Here is a 19,943-nt window from a genome sequence, read left to right on the forward strand (position 1 = left end):
AAACATAGCCCGCTTAAGAGGTGTTGTTCGTGCGCGCCACTTGTTGTGCCGCAAACCTAACAAAAAAAAAAAAAAAAAAACATTGGCCTAACAATTCTTCACGCAGTGAAAACCGACGTGAACGAGAGGGCACCGTGTAAATAGTCGGTTGGAACACCGCAAAGAACATATGTTGTACGAGGACTCTCGAACGCGAAGAGAGAAAGCGAAAATTTAAGACGAACCCGGCTGGGGCTTTGCGGTGTTAGGATAAAATGGTTGCCTGTGTATTGTTTCCGTTGGATCGTTGATCATCATTGATGAGTTTCCTTTTCATTTGCTGTATAAAATGTAACGCCCAATGATCCAAACCTTGTGTCACCAAAAAATACCACAATTTTCGATAGTAAAATGGTCACGCAACGGTCACGTGAAAATAGGAGCGATCGGATAAATCAAGATAGACGAAAGATGATACGTTTCGCACCAATTTTCCTGTCACTTATTTTTGATAGTTCATAATTAAACAGATAAATATCTTCACCCAGACGCAGACCGGTCAGTGGGTATCATTGTTTCGCCTGAACACCTTTTCACACCTCACGCGGAAATGGGAGACGAATGGTGGGCTCTTTTTTGTTTTTTGGATGCGGCACAACCGTTACGTTTTCCAATGCCTTAGGGTACCGCCGCAGAGAGAAGTCACATTAGAAAATCTCTGACAGGGATGGATGTCTTGTTCCATTTCTGTTTTTTTGTAGTATGTTGAGTTTTAGACTAGATTAGTCTAGATTTGGCAGAAAGCGAACGACACATCTGCAGGTGACATTTCAGTATCTCTGTTTCTTGGACTTGGAAAAAAATAATTTCTTTATTTGGTTTTAGATTTGGATGGAAGATCTTGGGAACCATAAATCCTAGTTTGTGTGGTCTATAACGTTTTGCTTCTAGCTCTTCATAGAAAGTGAACAACAAAGCATACGACTCTTCTCAAGCCAAAGTATTAAAACCTTAAATTTAGATCAAGAAGTTAGGACATGATCTCAACTCTCCAGAAATTTGAGTGAAAATCGTAACTTATTAAATAGAGCTGCAAAACAATGTGGCACAATATGTTGGTCATGGGTAGCCCCAGGTGGTGAGGCAATAACTGGCAGTCCTCATACGGCCGGGGATCAAATCCCATCCTGACCGTTCCCCCGTAGTAAGGACTGACTACCCAACTACGTGGTAACAATAAGTCTAGTAAGCCAGAAATGGCAGGCATGACCCAAGAGGTCGTTACACCAAATAAGAAGAAGAAGGAGAAGAAGATGTATGCCTTTAGCATTGTTACTTTCAATTGTTACCTTAAATTTTCATGAACGTCTTTCAAACAACCACGAAGGTGAGCTCTTAATGTATGACTGAGATAAGAAACGGCTCCAACACTAACTGAAATGTTACTAACAACATCCTGCTTTTCAATTTTATAATTTTGATATGAGGAGGAAAGAAACTTTTTATTTAAGTTCCATTAACTTACAGTAAAGTTGCTTAGTTTAATACTCAACTCTGAATATACTTTCTTCCTTTCAGGCACAAAAAACCTCTAGAGGTCTAAATCCTCAATCCTGGAGGTTGAATAGTCAGGATTGGAAAATGATCCGTATGAACAACACTAAGGTAATGGGGTCTATAATAACTACGCCAGCTCTGCATAAAAACTGACAGTCAAAAAACTATCCAACGCCATAAGTATTAGAATTGATTCGTGCAAGATCCCATACATTGGATTCGGAGAAATGCTCTAAAATATCTTAAAAATATCTTAAAAGAAGGTGACTAAAATTTTTCAGATGATCTCACTGAAGTCATCATAGACCTCAATTGAAGATCTATTGAAGGATCGATCTCATGTTTCTAAAACCATGAAAGGTTATGTTAATCATACAAAAATCATCTTTAAAATGGTATAACCTTTTCATCGACCTCATGTACGACTAAATTTCTTCATATTTAATATCGTCATAAACAATTAAATTACCGAAAAAACTTAACAAACGTAACGGCTAGGTACCGATCAGATACACATGACATTTTATTCTTTGTTTTTGTGGGGCTGTTTTGCTACTATTACTGTTGCAAAACCAACTACTGTTCCCACCTGAGACCTCGGATTTAAGTGCAGCCGCTAATTCTCACCCAGTGTCTAGTTATCCTCAGCCAGTGCTGTAGCGAAACGAACTGGAAAGTGGAAAATAATTTGTGCACAAACTACATGCACACACACACACACAAACCAGATGTTGTAAGAGTAACACTTTTGAGGGTTGGCTGAAACGATCTTGTGCTAAACAATGCACCTAACCCTAACAAACAAGAAGCTTTACCATTCTCCTCACGCAAAATGGCAAAAAACCCTCCCCTTAATGTTGGTAAACTGCACATGTTCACATGTCTAGTTTGACTGTGAATTTTGGGCCTTTTTTTTAAACTACAGTAAGACATATTTACGTTCCGAAAAAATAACAACCCCCGATCCCAGGCTACCGATTACAATAATCACCTGCAGAAGAGAAGCTCGATTCTGCTTCATTCTCCAACTTTTGCATAATCTTTCCCTGCAGTTACGTCTAGCGCTTCATCTTCATCGTTTTATTTTTGCTGGCATGCCAGTCGTGTGTTTATAATAACATTATTTGTCTGATGATAGCTGGGTGGAACTGATAGGAAATGCGAGCAAAACTTCCACCACCACCTCCACCTCCACCACCTCCACCTTGCTTCCTGTACTTTGTTTTCAACCGGTTGGGTGGTATAAATTATTGTCGGATTGTGTTCTCTCGTGGGTGTAGCAACCACCCTTCGCTTAGATCAACGTGCATTTATGCTAGCGATTCCATAATTTTCTCACGATATCGTGAGCCTACCGTGTCGGACGTCCGTTGTCTTACGTCGGCTACATGCGTGCTCTTTTTTTCACTTTTAAAATCACTTTTCCACGCGCACGCACGCGGACCCGCACACCTAACCGGGTGAGTCGATCCACACAAGCCAATCCCCAGGGTATTATTTTATTAAGCTTCCCATCTTCTCTCACCAGTAAACTACCGTTAAATGATGGCTACATCGAACCGACAGTACCACGACTGCTGGTTACTTTTTTGTCAGTATTTAAAAAGAAATAGAGAAGCGATGGGGTACAAATTATGAGGCCTCGTTTGGCTTCATAATAGCGGGAAGAAGCAGAATTAGGAAGTGCACCCCGTTTATTGCACCCTATTTAGCCCTTCGCACAATGGGCCCGGTGGCCCCCGCACAATCAACCCGGGTGGACGAGGGCTCACGGTCTCCCGGTCCGATACCAAACTTCGCATTTGTTTGCTACCAGGCGTAATGGAGTGGAACTGACTTTCTCATACATCCATCCCGGGCCAGGTAGGTATGGCCAGATCTGAAAGCGAAAGGAACACGCTCGATCATCGTCAAGGTGTTGCTGTGGTGCAGCAATAAAATTCACACTCGTATTTGCGAGCTGAAGGTGTAATGACGTGAGGTTTTTCCGACAGCTCACTTCTAATGAAGGAAGTGGCAACTTCTTGCAGCCATGGCAGTGTCATTGTACACGGTATGCAGCCGAGCGAGTGCAACGCGTCCGATGTGAATATTAGGTTTTTCAACGTCTCATCAACCAAAAACGAGTGATTTAAATGATGAACTTCCGCTTTCTAGTTGATGTGCTCTTCTTAATGTCCCATCTGTGCCGAGGTAATGGCGGAAGTTGCAACTTCAAAACTAGTGTTTTATCAAGTAAAAGAGGCACGGAGCGAGTGCATTTTCCCGGCTTCTATTTTTGATGGAACGTGTGGAGAATAGTGGTAACGTTACCATAATCCCCATTTGTTTGCGTGCGTACCGTAGTAGATAAACCAAGCTCGCGGGAGATAAAACTTACTAAGGATCACACTTCCTGGAAGTGGGTAAAAAATACGTGCCTTATTTGGGTTCCTACTATCGTGCGTTGTGTTTATGCGCGGCTTTATGGATTGGACATGTATCACAAAAAAATGTGTGTGTGTGAGAGAGAGAGGTCGTTACAGTTTAAAGTAAAGCTAGTCAAATTACTATATTTTACTTATAAAATCGAAATAATTATATAATTTTTTTTAGCTGATCAGTTTTTTCTTTCAGTCGTGCTTAAATGTTTGCTAATTATTGTTACAAATTTTATGGACTCTCAAAATATCACAAAAAAAAACAATCTTAAGAACGTCTAGAAAACTGCTCCACTAATGAGCAAAAACTACTGACAGAAAGCAATTCCCGCTATCCTGTTTCCATCAACACTTCTGACGTAAGAATCAGCTGCCGACAACAGGGCGGTCGGAGGGCTTCAAGAGCCATGTGCATCACGTCGTCACGGGTTGACCGCAGGACCATATGGTGGATTGGAAGCCGGTTAGCGTCTGAAGCCGTATTTCCTGGCACCAATTTCATCGGTTCAGGTGTCGACCACATGGACCACCACACTACACGCACCACATGTTGCGGCCCGGTGCGGTGTTATTTTATTAGTTTTTTCATCTTTTAACCGCGATGCATCACAAAAACCCAACGATCCCTAACACCAGAGGAGATCGCCGTCGAGCCGAAGGGCTACTCTGGCTCGCAAAAGGGTCTTTGTTGTCGGTCCGTTGCAATGTGTTATTCTTGCGCCGAACCAGAGTCAGAATGTGTGTGTGTGTATGAGAGGTGAAAATGGAGGCTCACGTTCATCAAATTACGCTCACGGCAAATGCTTGAGGGTTGGTTATCTCGAAGGGTTCCTACAGGAAACGGGTCGTTTCGGTTGGACGGTTCTTCGGTGGACCCATCCAAAAAAGGGTAGGAAATTAAAACAAAACCCCGTTGCTGGTGCACTATTCCAGTCGCTTTGGGATCGATGACTTTAAAGAATGCTTTTAATTGCAAACTGTTTCGTAAGAGGCAGCTAATTTAATAAGGCCTTTATGGCAAAAGATTTGGATCCGGATTCCGAAGCCAAATTGTCAGTGACAATCGATCACCGATTAGGCGTTAACCAGGAGACCCGGAAATAGAGTATGATCCGCTACCTATCAACAATTAGTCCAATCGAATGCCACCTTTCGGAACCGATAAGTAAGGTTTGTTCGGGCTACATGGGCAATTACCTTTATCGGGAACTAATTTACAACCTTCAAGAAGGCCGAGGTTACTGTCTTACAGTCAACAGGTTTTGTAGAACTAACTTTTTTCTACACAATGATCCCTGCTAAACTTACCTCCATTCCGATTTGTCTCATGATGATTCGGTTAACTGTCGGCTTTAGGCGTTATCAATCGATAAGTCCTCTCCACTCTGGAAAGGCAGCGCAGATAGCGATAGAGGTGGGTATTGATTTAATCTCCTATACTTCACCCGTTGGAAACACCTTCGCGGGTGTGATGCACTGCACCTGTACAAACGTTTTCGAGGGTGTTTCGAGGGTTTTCACGACGGAACACGGGGCCGGGGCGGTATAATTCTGGCACAAAACCTTTACCAACTCACTGTGCGAACATTAACTCGGACACACATGGGACAGTTACTTCACAAAGCTCTGGCGCGTTTTTGCCTCTTTTTGCTGCCTAATTCCGTGGCCGTGTTGTCCACACGCGCGTTTCGTATGACGTCAATATGACGGGCTTCGCGCAACGTTCAGCTCAACGGATCGAAGAGTCGAACGGCCGAAAGCTGGGACCTCGAAGCTGTACGCGCACCCTAACCCAGCCTACTATGACACGCACTTTGACACGCACACCGTAAAATATCGAACCACGCCACAGCGAGTGCAATGATCTTCGACGCCGGATGAAGATGTGTGCCGGTGAACGATCGATTCCGGACTTTCGGACACAGGTGCCTCTACCACGATGTTTCACTTTGCTTTACCAGCTACCGAAACAGGGATGGCTCAGCTGGGATTTCTTTCTTTAAAAACAACACCAACAATTTTAGTCTTCACGCACGAGCAGACGATCGCGATCGGTGGAAAAGAGTTGAAAGTGCTACCGTAAGATCACTTGGCGTGTTTTCACCTGTGCACTTGCCGACGATGCAACTCGTACTCGTGTGTGAACCGCTTCGAACTTTACGGTTTGGCGCAATCGAGCTAAATTCAGCCCACCATCTGGAAAGTGAGGCTCGTTTTTGGTTCAAAAGGTAAAGGAATGAGATAACTTTATGTGGTACGTATGTGCGAGAATGAAGCGAGAAGATATCGCAGATAATAAAGCGGAAGAGAAATAAAGGGATCGAGAGAGAGAGAGAGAGCGCGCATTTGTTTGGAGTTGCGAAGAGCATGGCGGAAAAACTTTTCGCTCAACAAGGTAACGCACTGTGGAGTACTACACGGACAAAAAGAGATGCGGGAAAGGATTATATTATTGTTTAATCATTATCAGCTACCAGGAAGTGTTTTGCCCATAATTATAGAAGGAAATGAAACTTAAAGCGCTTGAACGAAACTGCAAAGCTCTTTTTTTTTAAGCTGGAGTTCTTGGATGAATCAATAAAGATAATAAAGATTAATGTTGTGCAGATCTTATTGTTAAGAATGTAAAAAGCGTTATTGTTATAGTTCTAGTACAAAGTTCTAGTATTACGGCCCGGTGGAAGAGCAGCACTGCAAACTTCTGAACAGAGAACTCCCCCACCTCACGGAGAACTCGCTAGAGATACCTAAAATGAAGGTAAAAGTTAGGCTATAATGTGATAAAATGTTGTATAAGTACATTTTAATCCTAATAAAAAATAATTGTAAAAAGTCTGAAATGATACTCATTCAAGTAACTCAGTAGCGAAAAGTGAGTACTCGTGAGTTTTTATTCAGACTTTAGCTAAAGCGACATCGGCGCCGCTCTTTAGACGGCAGAACCGGGGTTCAAATCCCATCCGGACCGTTTCCTCGATGTGAAGACATACTGTTCAACTACTTCTTCTTCTTCCTTGGCACTACAACCTCGAGAGTCTTGGCCTACCATTTCTGGCTTTCTTGATTTTACCCTTAGCAAAGCAGTCAGCCCTGCGTACGGGGAGGCGGTCTGGATGGGATTTCTACGGTGGTCTGTTCAACTACATGGTATCATTAAATCTAGTTAACCAGCAATGGCAGGCATGACCTATAAGAGGTCGTTAGGCCAAAGAATAAGAATAAATATTACGTTCGTATGCAATTGATCTATTTCCTCATAACATAAAACTCATTACTCCATCAAGCCGACAACTCCACGCAGCTTTTGATTTTTAAGAATATCGGAGTCAAGCACATAACTCCCTGGAAGTGATCAAGCCAAAACATAATATGTAATTATAAAATTAAAACAATTTTCAAAACTATTCAGGAAATTATTTTTCCTACACTAACCTTAATAGCACTTACTACTGCATTGTCCCATGGTGCTTTATCTAGAGAGAGAGTAAATTGAGTGATTTAAGCACAAGCTTTCGTGAGAGAAGATCGCTCCGAAGAAATGGAGCTTTTTATATAGGCTCGCGAGCTTTTGTTTTGTATTTTTTTTACTAACAATTTCTCATGAAACTTTGTTCGGTGTAGATCACGTTTTATCAATGTTGTTGTTTTCTTGTTTCAGTTATTTTACAGGCCTGAAATGCTTGGTTCATGTTCACCAAACAAAAACATGATCTGTTTAGTAAATTGTTCACATTTTTACTGTTTGTTAAGGAAGGTTTTGAACAAAACTGGACCCAAAACAAAAAAACGTTCTTATCACACAAAACAAAATCAAAAATTTCCGGCCTTATTGAGCATCCAAAATGCCTTCTTTTAAGCCTTCAATAGGCATAAGAAACCATTAACGGTGTGGAAAACAATCATGCATCTAATATGCTAATTTTCGCTACCGCCTGTAACGGTGATATCCAGATGCAAATCAATATTTCCCATATTTTGCATCAATCGGTAAGGTTCATTAGCGCCATCCTACCCATGTTTCTCACACCCGCGCACCCTCATTGGTGGGATCCGCCGATGAGAACGGTCAGTCGTTTTCCATCCCGACCGCTCGGAATCGACGCTCGGAGCTGCGGTTTTCCGCATGCGTCGGTATTAAGTTACAACTTCATGCACAACTAAGTGCAGTTGCGAATTACGGACTGTGATGCTTACGTTTAAACTTGATTGGCACCATGTTTTTTATGTAAAGGATGCGATTTTTCTATGTTGGATTGTATTATTACTAAGAAAGAGTTTGCGTTTTTAAATAGAATTTTTCACAAATAACACTTAAAATTCAGCGACTTTTTTGTGATTGATTTTTTTAATGAAATAAAAAAGGTCCTCGATTTTTTCTCATAATCAAATAATATAACCGGCTTAATTCCTTATTATGTTTGATACACTACTTTAACCATCCCCAATGTCTAATGTGCTCTAACAAGCATACTCTGCACGTGACTGCCACGGTGCAAAATGCAATCGAGTGCGGTGGCGTGGTTGATTATTGATCGCATTTGGATGCTAATGGGCTTCTTTGGCCAACGATCTACGGATTGGCCAACGTCACTCAATCTGTGACCGCACACGCTGGTGGTCAAGCTTTGGCGTGCTCGTTCAGTCGCATCGAATTTATTCACCTTCTCTTCCGTGCCGCTTGCGCGCGTCTATCATTCCCACCTTTTTGTGTGTGGAAAATCGATGTTTAATATTTATGTATGTTTAATTCCGCCACGAGGTGGGAAGATCGCAAAAATCACACCCATAATGATCAGTTTTTTCCCCCAAATTTCTGTTAGCAATAAGAGACGAATGGCATTCGGTTTGTGTTTTTTCTGTCAACCGGAAGCGACATCGGAAGAGAAAGGAGGATGTTTCGGAAGGGAAAACTTGACAACGTTGGGTTAAAAATTTGCTTTTCTAACGACTGCTTAATCGATCATAACGGCTGCGAAAGTTTGCGTTTTCAGCAAAAGTAACACAAAAACCGCGGAATTACATCTTTCATCGCCGTTTGAACTTTGGCAGCTCAAATTTCTCCACTCTTTTTCTCAAATTCGCTGTCCACGTGTGTGTGTGTTCCCCCCGACGCATACCTCCCGGTAACATGGTGTCTACGACAATTTTTTCACCTGCTTTACAATCGACAGCAGGTGAAATGTTTTTCGGCCGGCGAAATGTTTTCGGTCCGATTGCGTTTTTGCCCGCTGCTTAATTGATGGCCAAATAAATCACACACTTAGGAATCACCAAAGCTGGACGAGCCAGTCGCGAACAACGAAAACCCAAGATGAAACACTCGACCTCAATGAAGTCAATTTGGCGATCATATACACACACACACGCACATGTTCGGTGGCGATTTAGGCTGAAGCGCGAAGGCCATCGGGGAGCGCTAGAAACAGCAAACAGGCTGGCTCCGTATAAACCGTCCTACGGATCTCTTCCCTTTTAAGCTGGATGTCGATTTCACCTGCATTTTTTGCTAATGTTGTGAGTTTAGGTTTTTTGCACGCTATTTTCATTCCTTTTTTCCTTCAAATCCGTCCAGCAGCAGCAAATGGTGGATAACATTAATAAATTTTCAATTATTGTATGGACCACAGCGTACATTAGAGGTTGTCTTTTCTGCGTTGGGGTCGTTTTTTGCGAGGGACCTAACTCCCAAGATACACAGGTTTATCGTGTTTTCAATAACGACCCAATTAACACCAGAGGGAGAGAAATGAAGTATAATTTGCAAAAAGCGTTTTATTTTTCCACCATGTACTAATACTAATAATTTCAGTACTTTTCTTTGAGCTTTTAAAAAAACAGTAATTGAGTTTACAATGTAACTGATAATAAATAGTATTATTATTACCGATGCACGTTTGGCTGTAAATCATTTTTATACCAAAAAGGGAAAATACAACACAAGAGATCGATTGGGTACAATTTTACACTTCCGAAGCTTACTTAAGCTGGCATAAGCAACAGTTCAAAAGTAAAAATCAAAACAAACAGAACCATAAACATGTGGTCGCTTTCACTACGATTTTCACATACGGATGCAGGTCCTAATAAACTAATAACCCACACTGTAGGAGAGTGCCAAACGAGCCGGATGGTCATTTTCACCTTTTCCTCAGCTCCTCGGTCAGTTCGAATGATGCGATCATATCATCGATCAATTGATCATCGGGCTTGGTCTGATAAATGCAATCCACATCGGGCACATCGGGTTATCATAATTTGACACGGGCGAAAATAGCGCATACAACACGTAGCGGAATTTCTTTTTAGAAATTTATCACTCTTTGGTCATGGCATAATAGACAACGGAAAAAACCTCCACCCCATGTAAACAACAATTCGGAACCCATTCCGACCATTGGGTGGGTAGCCTTGGTACAATCATCGCAATAATTGCGATCTAGATCATGAAGAATCTTTTTGCCTCTTGTAGAAATTCGACCGTTCGCTCGGTACGGTTTGGGTGGTGCGAGGGGGTGGTCATATCATTCTGCAGCGGAAAAATGTGGGTGAACCGTAATGTGGGAAGGGTATGGAAGAGAGAGAGAGAAAAAAAATGTAAAAGAAATCAAAACGATCCCATACGCAACGGCGTCGATTCGGTACAAACCCTGAGAGAAGCAAATGTAGCACAAACGGTAATGCTAATGATGGTGATTGCTGTGGTGCGAGTACAGGATCTTTTTAGCATATTGAAATAGAAATAAAAAAAACGTATCGCTTCCGCTAGCAGTGAAACAAGCTCCAGCATAATTAACCTAGAACGGGCGTAATTAATCAGTTAAATTTGTTGTTGAAGAAGTTGCAAACGAACAAGACATCCCAGAGCGAAATTTTGAATGTTTTTCTAATACCTGAACGATATCAACCGCTATAATTCTTGACTGTAGTTTTGATGATAGATAAATGCAATTATATTAAAAAGCTATGAATAAATCAAATTTGGACCGAGTTAGTTGCTTATTTGAATTTCGTAATAATCACAAAATTGCCATCCTTCAATCTGCTTTTAAATACGAATCCTTTTTTTTTCGGTGTAAAATGAGGCCAAATAATCAAAGCCCTTCAACATTCCAGTTCATCTATTCTGATGGTAAAAAAAATATTATTTTTTTATTTGCCACCTCTATTTTGTCCAAGTTGCGTACTGCTGTGCAATCTATTAAGCTTGTGTTGCGTATTGCATACTTTACGGCGCTTTCAGTGCGTTTCCCTAGGTGGGTCTTTTCGAGCATCTTGCCGAAACTTTAGTTTAGGCCTTGGCTTACAGAAAGCAAATGTAAATGAGCAAAATTATTATCTTGAAAAATTACGAAACATTTTCGGTAAATTCAAAATTAAATTTGTTTAAAAAGTCAAAAAAATGACGCTTGAAATAATGAAGATTATTTAGAAAACGATCTAGTTATCATACATCATTTGTGCATGGAGTTCGAATCTCAGCAAGGCCCGCAGTTTATGCAAGAAGTTTTCACTGGTGCCGGACTTCCTATAGGCGCAGAATAATGGCAGAAGTGTGTACTTCAGACCACCCGGAAGAATGTGTAATCGAGCTGGAGTGTACGGAAAACTCTCAACCATTCGAGGTAAGCGAAGCGCGGTGTGAAAACCAACGATTCCTCTACTAAATATGGTACAATTTTACAGACCCATACTGTGACAATCGTTGCCGGTGGGGAGAAACTTATTGGCCGAAATCACAAAAAGAAACACACCGCAAGCAAGGAGGAAATTAACATACTCTTCGATAATCGTATCCTATCGCAGGCTCACGCTACATTACTCTTCAAGGAGGGAAAGCTATACCTCAAGGTAGACCTTTTCTTCCATTCGTCGAGTTTTCCACATGCAAATTGATTTGTTTAAAAAATTTCAACATCTAGGATCTCTGTAGTGCAAATGGAACCTACCTAAATGGCAACTATATCGGTCCAAACAACCAGGATCAGCATGAACCCGTTGCAAGACAGTTGAAAACAGGGGATGTCCTAGGATTTGGAAAGCTGCGCGTTACTCGCGTTAATAGCGACGTAATTAAACCGATAGAAGCGAAACTTACGATCAAATCTCCACAAATGCCCTCTGAAGAGAACGATCACTTGGAAAACAATGAAATGTACCGTACAAATTACACACCATTCGAAGGAAAAGAATTGGATCAAGCTAAGATGCTCGTATCAGAACTCATGAAGCCGGCTTCACCTACGGCCATCGACAAAGTAGTTAAGAGGAGTGGCAAGATTAAATCTATGAAAGCTTTAGAACAAGAAACACAATCGGAGCCAGTGAAACTTCACTCTACATCGACTCAAACTTTGCAGGAAGCGGAAAGGGACGCAGGAGAAAAGGAGAGCAAGAGTGAATGTGAATGCTGCGATTCTGTGTCTGAAGAGTTTTATCGGTACCGAAAGCGGGCATTGATGGCAATCGTTATTTGCCTGCTAATTATTACAATTTATCAACAATATCTCAGCTTTTAAAACTATAAACGGCAGGCATTAGGAGACGATATAGTTTTTAGAACAATAAATCAGTTTGTCAGTGTTTGCTCTTCAACAGCTGTTTTTTTCATATGCATCATTTGAGCTGTTTTGTGCCTTTTTATACAATACTTAACTTACAAAACTATCCATTCCATTCCATTCCAATCCATTCAAAACCATCACCCCAACAAACCGTCAGTGCGATAAAACATCGAAAAAGCTTAATTGTATAAAGACCCTGAAAAACATCGCAATCTCCAATCGAATAGTTTTGAAAAACATCGAAATACGTTGAAATTTGAACATTTCAGCGAAAATTCTTATTTGCCTGGTGATTTACGTAAATAATTCTATACAAAGTATTTTTTGTAATACTTTGACATCTTTTTTTATAATTTTCAGAATAAAAACAGTTTGTTCTTAGATTTTTCTACAAATAATTAAAATATTCAGTTCGAAATTGCGATGGTAAAAACTGAATATTTGAACGCATTATCTCTGATTCTGATCTGATTAAATGATTTCTTTCTTATTTTAGTATCAATTTATCATCAAGTTTTTTTTTCAACTCAGGATGCTTAATGCACATTCGCTTCATGAATCATACGAATGGATGTTATGCACATCGCATCATTAACGCATGTTCAAATAGTATCCATGATTGTTTCGCTCGTTGTGGCTCTAGAACCTGTCTTATCTTTTACTCGTCCAGCGAATAACCTACGACAGGCTTCAATTTAACCTTCCGCCAAGATGTGCTTTGTTTGGTCAACCTGGCAACATCGCGATGACACATCGCACCGGATGGTTGGATGGCAGTTACTGTGCAGTATAATCGCAAATGGGTCAATGTGACTGCAATCGGACTACACACAAAAGTATTATTTCATTTATGACCTAAGACAACTGTGATCTAGCCCTAGCCCATATGGTTCCGTGAAGTGAAGAGGTGCGAAGGGTGTCAGTAATATTCCACCGGTTCAAGATTATGACACCAATTACCGGCTATCGTTGCTTGAACCTGCCAAATTGTACATCAGAAGCAAACAACAAAGATGGCGTCGCTATCAAGCCACTCGGATCCAAATAAATCAGATTCGAAGCGGAACATTTATTGACCGTAATTCTGATTATCTGAGAGAGTACAGACAAAAGTAGGCAACAAACAAGTTTGTATCGATTCGAACCGGTTTTAGGTGATCCTGCCGGAACAAGTGTTGCCCAAACATTTCAGATAATTTTGTATCATTTGTTGTCATATGCTGGCATTATAATCCTCAACAATTGGTATACGAATTTCATTTCTGCAGTATATTTATTACATAAATGCGTTTTGTTCGTGGTCACAAGGATAATTAAAACTATCGTCCATAGCGTACTGTACTTGGGTTTCTTCGACAGTGGCCAAACAAGCGATAAAGTTTTTAAATTATACTATTCTTCATCAGTCATACACATTATTACCTTTGTTAAAAATTTACAAACTTTCGTTACAATACTTCTTCACCGCTCGCTACAGCCATAGATTTAGGGTTAAAACATACGATGGGTACGTTTTCAGCATCGGTTGTTAGCAGGGAAGAAGAGATCGAGCTCGACAAGGATCATGAACGTTACGATCACCAGATATCCTATGCCCAGTGCAAGTCCGACCAGCTTCCGTAGTGTATATTTGGCAACGTATAGTACAACGTAGAGCGTCAGGATGGCACCAAACAGGGCGAGCACCGAATACTGGATACCGTACGACTGGATCGCGATGTAAGCACCGGTTGACGGGCCACCATCTATCATTGTCCTGATGAACCAGGGCAAACCGAGCGAAAACAGTATGGCAAGCGTATTAGCTCCCAGTGAGTTCGAGACGCCCATTGCACCATTGCCTAGAGACGAAAGGAAAGATGATTAGTTCGTGTGATATGTGGTTCCCAGTGAGAGCAGTCGTGTCGTGTGGTTACCTCTTCGAATAAGTGTTACAGCTGATGCAGCTTCCGGCATGCAGCCACCAAACGCCAGGAACGTCATGCCCATTACCGTGTCCGGTATGCCGAACGTATTACCAATTACCGAGATCATCCAGAACACGATGTAAGCACTCAGCCCGATCCACCCGATGCAGCAGAGAAACGTCAGCGGGTACAGCTTACGGAAACGGAGTGGGTCGGGAACGGTCAGAAACACAACCAACCGATACGGCCAGGTAAAGAACCACAGAATCGTCCTCCAGCCAGCACACGACGCTTCCGGCAGATGTGTCAGTTCGTTCCACTTGACGCTCTTCAACGATTCCGAGGTACTCCCGGATCGGGGATGAGTGTCTGATGGTTCTACCGCCGTACTCGTGGTTGTTGTTTCAGTGCTGGCTGGATCCTTTTTGGTGGTCTCATCATTTATTCCCACGATCATACCGTTGATGGCGTGCCCTAAAACGGCGATCGAATACTTCCTGCGCACCTTGTGATCTACCGTACCATCCTCCGGTTCTGGGTCCAATCGCCCGCAAAGATTCCAGCGGTTCTGTATATAGTGCACGGCTATCCTTTTCAATGATTCGTTTTTGAACATCACCACAAAGTACAGCAGGTAGGTGATGCTGAATAGCATCGCTTCATACCATTCCACGCGGCCGTCCCATACGCACACCACCAGCAGCGTGGTGGAGATGGAGACAATGATGGAATCGCGCGTCAGTGGCCACCAATCTAGCTGGACGTGCTGTAAAATTGAAGGAGACCGTTAATTCGAAGCTTCCAGTAAGGCTAGGAATATCTTAAGAACTCACCATCTTTGTCAGTAAACCCACGAGAGCCGCCACACCGAGCGTGTTAAACAGCATCGAGCCCATAATCGTACCGAGCCCGATGTCCGAGTCAACCGCCAGCGTGCTTATGGTGTTGGTGAAAAATTCTGGCATCGAGGTAGCCGTCGCCATGAAGGTTGCAGCGGCAACGTCCTGCGACAGCTTCAAATCCTCACACAAACACTCGACCGATGGTAGGAAGTACTCGCTGCAGACGTACGCCAGCAACATGAAGAAATATATGGCAGCCACAAAATGGAGCACAATTGCGCCCTGGAGTCGCTGCTCCTCGCTGAACAGATCGGGTGGCAAATCGTCCAAACTGCTCGTAACGATGCATATTGTGGGAGAACTCGAGCCGTTCTGAGATTCGTTGCCCGGTACGGAGGAGTCTGATGTGTTGAACGGTTGGAACTCTATGGACGACCTCGCGGCCACAACCGTCTCTCTGAACAGTGCCGTACCGCTGTCATTGCCGGGACTGGAGTGTAGTCTTGGAACTGGAAAACAATTTTGATACAGCTTAAATAATGCGTCTGCACTAAAATCACTAGATTACTACATCTGCACTGAACGGTTGAATAAGGTCCTCTACTCGAAAGACTCGATCAAGTAGGCACTGAATCGAATTCGTTCTCCCTGTACGGTAGAATCCCGCGCTCGGTCTGGGGTGTGTTTCAGTTTGTACACGGTGTTTACGGTGCCTTTGTTGGGGCACTAACCATCATTGGTCACGTTTTTTCAACGCAACGAGAGCTCCACTTTTTCTGAAGGACTTGTGAGTTTTATAACCTTACAATCTAAGAATGGCAGCCCTAACGTCGGAAAGCACTCGAGGACAGGCGACAACGCGTCGGGAATGTGTGGGCCCAAGTAAATAAGTGGACTTGTTTCCACTTTCTAAACAGACCGGTCGGCCAAACATTAGACCAAACTAACAAGGGTAAGTGATTTTCTGTGATTTTTTTTTTGCATGTTAGTTGTTGTAGTTTGAACACTTGCTTTGAGATACTCTGAACACAGTACACTGGTTCTTTTGTGCTTCAAGATATTTGTTACGGTTGATCAACTCCAGGCATCTTAAAACTACACACAATATATTGGAAAAACTCTTAACAGACATCCACACCACCTCCACAAAATTATTACCGAAAATGGCTGCTATGTTTGGAACACATGAGAGTAACACCAGCAGATATGCAGTAGCATCAGTCCGTTGACTGTCGTTCCACAATTGCACCATAGTTTTTCATTAGCACTCGTCACTAGTACCGATTAAAATTTGTGAAACACTCGCACCAAAAAAGCACGGTTATAGATATTCCTCCCCAAGTAACAACAAAACCACTTTCACCGCTTCCTGCGATTCGTTTGACTGCTCAAACTGCGTCCGACTGTCTGCGGTCCGTATTACGGTGGGAATCCCTTTTTGCTCTGGTGTCGGGTCCAACGCTGCATCTGATATCGACAGCGACGACGGTAATGACCACGCGCAGCTAGCATTCGTCTTTGCGGCGCTATCATCGGCAACGCAATGACACCCGTCTACAAGTTCTCGGACCATTACGGTGTGTGGATGGGAACCCTTCGCTGACGCTCATCAGCTGTTCCACGGTGAGTGTTCTGTATCATTCAGCTTTGGAAAGCATTTATTGCTAAACGCCTTCGTTGCCGTTGGTCACATTCCGTCTAGCAGCACCGTCGTAGGTAGGGTTTATCAGTGGGTTTTAAAGTGGAGTATTCCCAAAACAACCGACGTACGTTCGGTGCGAACGGTACGCGTGAAGTGTATGTCTGTGATGGTGATCAGACTGCGTTAGGAGGGGTGTTCTAAGACGACAGACAAATATCCGGAATGCAACAAGACAGGGGCTGAGCAGTAGCAGGTGGTCGACGAATGCCACCACGGAAAGCTGCTTCTCGGTCCTAATGCTATCCAAACAGCCAGCCGGGGATCTGGGTTCCGGTTTTATTGGTGAAAGTGCTACAGGTATACTGCGTTCCGATGAGAACCTATTGCAGGCACTCACGTTAATCTGTTGAACAATTTTTAAACAAAAGACAACCACCCAACCAAACCTTAACATTGAACCAATGAACTTCCCATAAGCACTTGGCCTCTCAGTCAGTGTTGGCTCAGCCAGTGTCGAGTGTGGCTTAGATTGTTTTATTGATACTCACAAGCAGTAACACTTGAAGCGACGCTAAATGGCTGTCTGATATCAGCAAAGCAAAATTGCTTCGCTTCTTTGGTTTGTCGCTGTTGGAATGCTGTACGTATTTGCCCCAAAAGGTTACCCTCGTCAGCAGGCAGAAGGAAAGCCCCAAGCACCCTACCGGGAAAGATAACAAAATCAAAGCGTTGGTGTCATGGCCACGGATTTCCATCAGTTCCTCCGGTAGGGCGGAAGATACGCACTAACAGCGCATGCGCTCATTCATTACTCACATGCTGCTTGCGAGCACGGTGGCAATCAAATGACGAAAGAACGCGTTTCCTTCCCAGGAAGCGAGGAACATTAGATGGGATGGATCTGGCACGACGAGGGATTAATTGAAGGGCTGAATGAAGCCGACATTGTCAACGATAACTCAAGATAAGAGCAAATCAAGTCTGTGCACCATATCGGGTTTACTGCAGTTCTACCACCTACCTGCAGTGACAGTAACTTCACAGAAATTTGTCTTTATTGATGTATTTTATCGTTGCGTTGTTTGCGCTAGATTTCCACTTCGGTAAACATAGTCGCAATAGTTTCATAATCCTTCGCAGCTTTGTTTGCTCTGGAACTTCTCTCGGAATGCGTGATAATTGGAGTTGACTTGTCTGTTTCATCAAACCCTGTTATCATTTTATCTTCCTTACTTCATCACTTGAATCTTATCCGATTTTAAAATTCAGACCTATAAATACTCATGCTTTGTTTTTCCTTTTACGATGAACTTCAACATCAGAGCAACTTCAACATCAGTTTTTTTTCTCTGTAGTGCGATAATAATTGATCCTGTAGTGCGAAAGAGCGGCGTCGTCATCACTATACCAACTCATGCTAATAGATTATCATACTCTAATTAGTAGCAACAAAGATGCTGAGATTCGCTCGATGGGACTTCGTTGAAACAAGTTTTTTCTTCTTTTTCCCTGGCACTACAACCTCGAGAGGTCTCGGCCTACCATTTCTGGCTTTCTGTGATCTGAATTTACCCGTAGAAAAGTAGTCACCCCTGCGTACGGGGGTCTGGATGGGATCTGAACCCCGGTCCTGCCGTGTGAAGACCGGTGCCATTATCGCCTCGGTCACCGGACCGCCGATGATTTCTACTTCCTAAAAAAATCTCCACTGAAATCATCTCTCAGAAAAATCTGAGTTATCCGCAAACATCGAAATCGTCTGAAGGATGTTTGGCCATATACAGTACTGTACAAACGTGTTCGTGAAACACACATACGTTTTCATTATTTTTTTATAACACTCAAAATCTCAATTAATGTAATTCTTACAATGTTTATTGCCAGAAAACATTTGCAGTTTTGGTAATGTGGAAATTGCACATAATTTTCTCCGTCTGCGTCCTCCTTCAGTAAATGGCATGATTCTAACTGGACAAATCCATTCATACACTAGATCAACTGTCAGCTTTATCTTATTCTTCATCTTTCTTGGCCTGCTGTTATGGAGCACGTCTAAAAGACATGGCCTGGTGTGCAATTAGTTTCTAGGACACACGGTCCATGGCTGGACTCCTCCACCCCCCCGGCTGCATTCGATCTCCGTCAGGTCTGACTCCACTTGAACCAGCCTATGAGCTCGCTGTGCTCCTCTTCGTTTCATGCCGATTGGGTCACTGACGAGAATCTTCCTGGTAGGGCATGAGTCCGGCATCCTCATCATGTGCTCCAACCAGCGTATCCTTCCGGCTTTCGCAACCGTCAGGATGTCTGCAAAGCAAAACATCTTAGCTAGCTCGTGGTTCATCCTCGAGGAGGACGAGGAAACGAGGACAGGCCATCCATAGTAGGTCTCAACAGCTGTAGGGGTACGGCCTACTCCGGGGTTTCGGTTGGAATAGGAAAGGGAAGATGGTAAAAACCCGGGGTGGTGATAATGGACTAATATCGGGAAGAGAACAATAGTGAACATTGGACTATGCCGAACCGGTCGACTATCGAAGGGAGGGCTTGATCCGGGCTGTTTGTCACGCCGAATAAGCCACGTCCCAGGGATGGAAGGGAATGGTGCGGATCGTCGGGCAGTGCCAACTGATCGCGTATCAGATGGGAAGGTAAAGGGGGAAGGCTAGGGAGAGAACGAAGGGAAGGCAACGGAAGGCTAGACTCACTGGAGAACACTGTAGAGTGTCGGAATGTCGCTACCCGCCAAGGATTCCAAACCGATTCCGTAGCTGATTGGTCTAGGGATGTTGAAATAAATCGCTCTTCAATTTCTTTTAAAGCTCTAAACCTTGTTCTCCTGTATTGTCATCCATCGGGGGGTACAGGCAAACATACAACGGTTTCTGTAGCGATTTACAGTAATTTTACATTTCTAGTCTTTCCTCCGTGCACCTGCTTGCATATCCCCCAGGCGCAAATATGTCCAGTTATTCAGACAAACTGAACAACAGCCTTAAAAGCTTCGCAGGGAAACCGCACTGCCGCATGATGTT

At 42.9% G+C, this 19,943-nt stretch overlaps 3 protein-coding genes across 3 annotated transcripts in view; 1 reads left to right on the forward strand and 2 right to left on the reverse strand.

The window, feature by feature from the left end:
- Nucleotides 1-6,137, reverse strand: part of LOC118505311 — a 32,434-nt gene extending 26,297 nt beyond the window's left edge. The window contains exons 1-2 of the mRNA XM_036040949.1: nt 5,439-6,137; nt 5,265-5,341 (exon numbers count right to left, since the gene is read on the reverse strand). Of these exons, the coding sequence (XP_035896842.1) occupies nt 5,265-5,285 (21 nt within the window). The 5' untranslated portion in view covers nt 5,286-5,341; nt 5,439-6,137. The remainder of the gene's footprint in view (nt 1-5,264; nt 5,342-5,438) is intronic.
- LOC118505313 overlaps nt 1-12,789 on the forward strand; it is a 46,912-nt gene extending 34,123 nt beyond the window's left edge. Inside the window, exons 2-5 of the mRNA XM_036040951.1 lie at nt 1,558-1,644; nt 11,488-11,578; nt 11,640-11,804; nt 11,876-12,789. Coding sequence (XP_035896844.1) covers nt 11,498-11,578; nt 11,640-11,804; nt 11,876-12,472 — 843 coding nt within the window. The 5' untranslated portion in view covers nt 1,558-1,644; nt 11,488-11,497 and the 3' untranslated portion in view covers nt 12,473-12,789. The remainder of the gene's footprint in view (nt 1-1,557; nt 1,645-11,487; nt 11,579-11,639; nt 11,805-11,875) is intronic.
- Nucleotides 12,790-13,759: 970 nt separating this feature from the next.
- On the reverse strand, nt 13,760-16,881 carry LOC118508563 (sodium/potassium/calcium exchanger 4-like). Its single transcript, XM_036048462.1, has 4 exons — nt 16,425-16,881; nt 15,258-15,775; nt 14,434-15,190; nt 13,760-14,358 (listed from the first exon to the last, which is right to left on the reverse strand). Exons 1-4 carry the CDS (start codon nt 16,516-16,518, stop codon nt 14,033-14,035), a joined length of 1,695 nt encoding a protein of 564 aa, XP_035904355.1. The 5' UTR covers nt 16,519-16,881; the 3' UTR covers nt 13,760-14,032.
- Nucleotides 16,882-19,943: the final 3,062 nt, after the last annotated feature.

This window comes from Anopheles stephensi, chromosome 2 (assembly GCF_013141755.1).
Source record: "Anopheles stephensi strain Indian chromosome 2, UCI_ANSTEP_V1.0, whole genome shotgun sequence".
Lineage (NCBI taxonomy): Eukaryota > Metazoa > Arthropoda > Insecta > Diptera > Culicidae > Anopheles > Anopheles stephensi.

Excerpts from the sequence above, each read along its gene's own strand:
- LOC118508563 (XM_036048462.1), bottom strand. The coding sequence starts at position 16,518 with ATGGTGCAATTGTGGAACGACAGTCAACGGACTGATGCTACTGCATAT. Across the intron at positions 15,776-16,424 it reads AAACATAGCAGCCATTTTCG|TTCCAAGACTACACTCCAGT; the intron begins GTAATAATTTTG and ends ATTGTTTTCCAG. Across the intron at positions 14,359-14,433 it reads TGTAACACTTATTCGAAGAG|GCAATGGTGCAATGGGCGTC; the intron begins GTAACCACACGA and ends TTTCGTCTCTAG.